The following is a 6,000-nucleotide window of genomic DNA, read 5'->3' on the forward strand; positions in this document are numbered from 1 at the left end:
TGCTAGGTTCTGGGTATTCCTGATTATGGCTCTTCAATATTTGAATTGTTTCTTTCTACTGTTTGTAATATTTTCTCCTTGACTAGAGATCATTATTGATCACAAAATAGAAAATTTTGATTACATCAAATTAAAAAGTTTTTGCACAAACAAAACTAATGCAAACAAGATTAGAAGGGAAGTAACAAATTGGGAAAACATTTTTTACAGTTAAAGGTTCTGATAAAGGCCTCATCTCCAAAATATACAGAGAATTGACTTTATAAGAAATCAAACCATTCTCCAATTTATAAATGGTCAAAGGATATGAACAATTCTCAGATGACGAAATTAAAACTATTTCCACTCATATGAAAGTGTTCCAAATCACTATTGATCAGAGAAATGCAAATTAAGACAACTCTGAGATACCACTACACACCTGTCAGATTGGCTAAGATGACAGGAACAAATAATGATGAATGTTGGAGGGGCTGTGGGAAAACTGGGACATTGATGCATTGTTGGTGGAGTTGTGAAAGAATCCAACCATTCTGGAGAGCAATCTGGAATTATGCCCAAAAAGTTAACAAAATGTGCATACCCTTTGACCCAGCAATGCTACTACTGTACTTATATCCCAAGGAAATACTAAAGAAGGGAAAGGGACCTGTATGTGCCAAAATGTTTGTGGCAGCCCTTTTTGTAGTGGCTAGAAACTGGAAAATGAATGGATGTCCATCAATTGGACAACGGTTGGGTAAATTATGGTATATGAATATTATGAAATATTATTGTTCTGTAAGAAATGACCAACAGGAGGAATACAGAGAGGCTTGGAGAGACTTACATCAACTGATGCTGAGTGAAATGAGCAGAAGTAGGAGATCATTATACACTTCATCAATGATACTGTATGAGGATGTATTCTGATGGAAATGGATATCTTCAACATAGAGAAGAGCTAATCCAATTCCAATTGATCAATGATGGACAGAATCAACTACACCCAGAAAAGGAACAATGGGAAATGAGTGTAAACTGTGAGCATTTTTTTTTGTTTTTCTTCCTAGATTATTTTTACCTTCCGAATACAATTCTTCCTTTGCAATAATAACAACAACAAAATTCGGTTCTGCACACATATATTGTACCTAGGATATACTATAAGATATTTAATATGTATGGGAATGCCTGCCATCTAGGGGAGGGGGTGGAGGGAAGGAGGGGAAAAATTGGGAACAGAGGGGAGTACAAGGGATAATGTAAAAAAAAAAAATTACCTATACATATGTACTGTCAAAAAAAATGTTATAATTATAAAATTAATTTAAAAAATATTTTCTCCTTGAGCTGATAATTCTAAAAATTTACCTATGACATTCCTTGGAGTTTTCATTTTGGGATATCTTTCAGAAGGTGATTAATGGATTTTCCAATGGCTATTTTAGCCTCCAGTTCTAGGACATCACTTGATGATTTCTTGAAAGATGTTATCTAGACTTTTTTTTCACCATGGTTTTCAGGTAGTTCAATAATTCATAGATTATCTCTCCTGGATCTATTTTCCAAGTTTTTTTTTTTTGTTTTGTTTTGTTTTTGTTTTTGTTTTTTTCTGATGAAGTAATTTATGTTTTCTTTTATTTTTTCTTTTCCTTTGGTTTTGTTTGACTGATTTTTGATGTCTCATCAAGTCATTCATTTCCATTTGTTCAGTTCTAATTTTTAGTGAATTATTTCCTTCAGTTAGCTTTTTTTTGCCTCCTTTTGCATTTGGCCAATTGAACTTTTAAATGAGTTATTTTATTCATTGGATTTTTTTTTCCATTTAGCCAATTCTATTTTTAGAAAGTTATTGTCTTTTTCCATTTCACCAAATCTGTTTTTCAAGGAATTGTGGAGGGTTTTGTTTGGTTGGTTTTTTTCCATTTCACCAAATCATTTATAAGAAGTTATTTTCTTTTGCCATTTTACCAAATCTATTTTAAGGAGTTTTCTTCAGATTATTTCATCATTTTCTTTTCTGAACTCTCTTGCAAACTCTCATTTCCTTTCCCCATTTTTTTTTCTCATTCTCTTTTAAGATCCTCTTTGAATTCTTCTAATAAGGCCTTTTTATATTTGGAAATCACCCCCTGAGGCTTCATCTGGAGACATTTTGCCTTCAGTGTCTTCAGAGTTTGAGGTCTGTTCTTTCTTCTCCTATCTATGGTCAGAGCTCTTTTTTGCTATTTTGCTCATTTTTAAAGGTTGAGGTCTGCTCTTAGGGCAAGGAAAGATTGTCCCAAGCTTTCTCTATAATCAACAGCAGCTACATGCTGCTCTGGGGCCAGTGCTGCTGACTTCCTTTCCGTGCTGGGTGAGCATGGCTGGAGTCCAAGGGCTTACTCTTTGTCTTCTAGAATTGCATTGGAGGTCTCACAGCTAGTCTGCTGATCCATTGGTTTCTGAATCAGAATAGAATAGCCAAAACTGCTATATTTTGACTAAGAACCACCTAGTAGATTCCCTCTACTGTGGATACCTCTCCACTCTGAATCCCTTCACTGTACCCATGCTGGGCCACCTCCCTCTCTGCCTGATTGAGACAGACCTTTCCTAAATTTCTTCCAAAATATGTTCTGCTTGAAATTTGTTACTCTCTAAATATTTGTGGGTTCTATAACTCTAAAATCCATTCAGAGGCTTGATCTAGAGTTCATCTAAGGGAAGACAGGATGAGCTCAGACCAAGACTTGTCTTCTCTCTGCCATTTTGACTCCACACAAGACTCAATGTGTGAATTTTTTCTAGCAGCTCTGGATCATTGAATTTTGAAAACTTTCCTTTCATGAGCTTCTCTAAATTGTTGACACACTTGTTAAGTAAGTCAAAGCAAGCAGGTCCCTGAGAAGAATTTTGGTTGTACTATTCCATGAGGATCCTCCTTTCAAATTAATCTCAAATCATTAATGACTCTAGATCTTGTTATCTGGCCAGTTCTGAACCTATTCAGTTATCCTATTATGTAGTGAAGATTTCTCCTTTCTAACAAGAAAAGCATGAAAGATTTTATGACTTGGTAAAAATATAAATTATATTTAAACATTCTCATGGTCTACAATCCCATAAGAAAAAGGAAATATGGATAGTATGGTATGACCTGCTCTTGATGAAGTGTACTTAGCTTTTTAGGATGACCACTTTTTTATGAGATATTCACTAAACATCTCTTTAATAATATATTTTAGGGTTTGCTTTGTCCCCTCCCCCCCCCAGAAATTAAAGCCAAACTTTCTAGCTTACAAGCTATGTCTTCAATTCCCTTCCCTTTTTAAAAAATTAGGACATTTGCTTGTTCCAGTGCTTCAGTGCCTCTCGCATTCTCCATGCTCTTCCTAGAGATTCTTGACAGAAGCCCAGCAATTGCATCTCCTAATTCTTTCAGTGTACAAAAATATAGTTCACCTAGTCTGGATGACTTGAATATATACTTTCTTACCATCTCCTTATTTATCTTGAGTATGAACTTCCCATTTTTCATATTTGTTCTTCTTTCTAGAGCAAGGATCATTTTCTTTTTCAGAGAAAACAGAATTAAAATAAAAATTGAGCAGCTCTTTTTTCTCTGTGTTTTTAGTTATCTATACTAACTTTACTAATCAATAATCCTCAATCAAGGATTTTTACTTGATATCCATTTTTTAAAAATTTAATAATCCTATTCTGATTTAATTGATTCCCTTTCAAATACTATTTATTTTATGTTATATATGTTAAAGCATTATTTTTAAAAGGAGTCTATAGGTTTTACCAGACTGCCATGGGTGAAAAAAAATTGAGAATCCTTTTTTTTTTTTTTTTTTGTCCAATATAGTTTTCATTTCGGGGGCAGCTAGGTGGCGCAGTGGACAGAGCACCAGCCTTGAATTCAGAAGGACCCAAGTTCAAATCTGATCTCAGACACTTAACACTTCCTAGCTGTGTGACCCTGGGCAAGTCACTTAACCCCATCCTCAAGGGGGGAAAAATATATATACATATTTTTTTTCATTTCCTCATCAGAGTTAATTCATTCTGAACTTTAGTAGCCCTGACATAATTCTGATATGACTATGTTATCTTTTGTACTCGTACCATTCAATAGTTACCTTCTTCCAAGTTGATAGGTGACTTCTCCATCCTTTCACATTGCTTATTCTTTAGACTATGGTTTGGGGTTTAGGTTTTTTTAGCTTTTTTTGTATCATGGATCCCTTCTCAAAATAATGTTCTTAGGTGTTTCAAATAATGTAAGAGAATTACAAAGTAACAGAATTGTGCTGAAACATTGTTATTGAAATATAAAAAAAAATTTCACGAGCCTCTTGAATGGTACCCATGGATTTCCATTTTAAAGACCTTTAATTTAGATAATTCCCCTTTCCCCTTTTCATCGGAGTTGTTTCTCTTTCTCTGTTTAGGTTGTCAGTCCTAAAAGTCTCTCATTCCACCTGAGCTAATTTATACAATAAAATTTTAGCATATGATATATGATAATAGATTTAGAGCTAGGAGAGACACTTAAAGGCTATTTAAATCTCACTCCACTCATCTAGTGGAATACATAAGATTAATCAATTTACTCAGTGACACACAAGCAGTGAAAAAGAAAGGAACCTATTTATAATTCCTCTGACCAACTTGAAATCCATTCTCCTCAAACTGAGGGCATATTTTAGGCCAGTTGATCAAAAAGGCTTTAAAAATGAAAAAGGAAAGGGCAAGTAGGTGGTGCAGTGGATAGAGTACCAGCCTTGAAATCAGGAGGACTTGAATTCAAATTTGGCCTCAGACACAACACTTCCTAGTTGTGTGACCCTGGGCAAGTCACTTAACCTCAATTGCCTCAGCAAAAAAAAAAAAAAAGAAAAAGAAAAAGGAAGAAGAATGTAGCTATATATACTTGCCACAGACATTATCTTAAATATAAGAAAATAATAACCATAGTAATAAAAGCAGCAGTTCTCTTTTCTTACTTTTCTTCTTCCTTTTTCTCCTGCTCCTTCTCCTTAGATATTACAATCTAAATCAGTTTCATAACCAGAGAACCAGAGGACATCATGTTGAAGAAATGCTTCTCCAAAATGACCAGTATCTAAAGTATTATGGCAGTATTATGGAGTTTTCTTCCACTATTGATCATAATGAGACAACCTTGTAAAACTGGATTTGATCTGTCATCACAGTGTTTTTAATTTGTAATTTTCAGGCTGTGTGTTTTGTGTAGCTTGATGTATACCTAATATTTTTGAGACTTATTCCATCACTATCACTTTTTCTATTTAATTTGGAAAGATATAAAAATTTAGATTTTATGTTTTGCATGACTTCATATGCATAATAGGTATTTTAGTAGGAGAAGGGGTAGATGGAGAAAAAAAATTTGAAATTAAAAAATATATAATTTTTCCAAAAAATTTTGGATTTTGCAAACAATTATGCTTTCATATGAATATTTTATTGATAAAGTTATTTTTTAAAAACTAATTAATGTATGCTACAAAATAACTTCTTATAGATATTACTGTGCTACTTTTCAAATTGAGAAATTCTAATGTATTCCTAAGGTAGAGAGAGCATAGCTATTGAAAAGCAACATTCATAATATTAACCACAAGGTTTGTTATTTTTTATTTTTGTCACTTTAAGCAAAAACATAAAATACACCTCAACAGATGATAGATTTCTTTGAGGATCACAATCATATCTGTATATTACCTATATGTTACCCTAACCAAGATTTGAATTAGATGATTAGAAAACATGGTCTAAGTTTAAAGGTTAAGTTCCCCCTAAAGAACCAATAATCAAAAGAGGTAGCAGACTATGTTGGATCTGTCAGGCTTAAATGAATTAATGAGAATATACAAACTATGGAAAAAGAGAAAGAACTAAAAAAGGTTATGGGGATATTGACTGATCAGAAAAGTGGCCAGAGTAACTAGCAGAACAGAAGTGCTAGAAGGAAATCCTTAGTCCTAAGGTTTATTCTATCTCTAC

General features: G+C 33.5%; 1 protein-coding gene across 1 annotated transcript in view; it reads left to right on the top strand.

Annotated features, from left to right (window-relative positions):
• Positions 1 to 5,161, top strand: part of SLC15A5 (solute carrier family 15 member 5) — a 162,592-nt gene extending 157,431 nt beyond the window's left edge. The window contains exon 9 of the mRNA XM_074269592.1: positions 5,014 to 5,161. Coding sequence (XP_074125693.1) covers positions 5,014 to 5,161 — 148 coding nt within the window. The remainder of the gene's footprint in view (positions 1 to 5,013) is intronic.
• Positions 5,162 to 6,000: the final 839 nt, after the last annotated feature.

This window comes from Sminthopsis crassicaudata, chromosome 5 (assembly GCF_048593235.1).
Source record: "Sminthopsis crassicaudata isolate SCR6 chromosome 5, ASM4859323v1, whole genome shotgun sequence".
In the NCBI taxonomy this organism is placed as follows: Eukaryota; Metazoa; Chordata; class Mammalia; order Dasyuromorphia; family Dasyuridae; genus Sminthopsis; species Sminthopsis crassicaudata.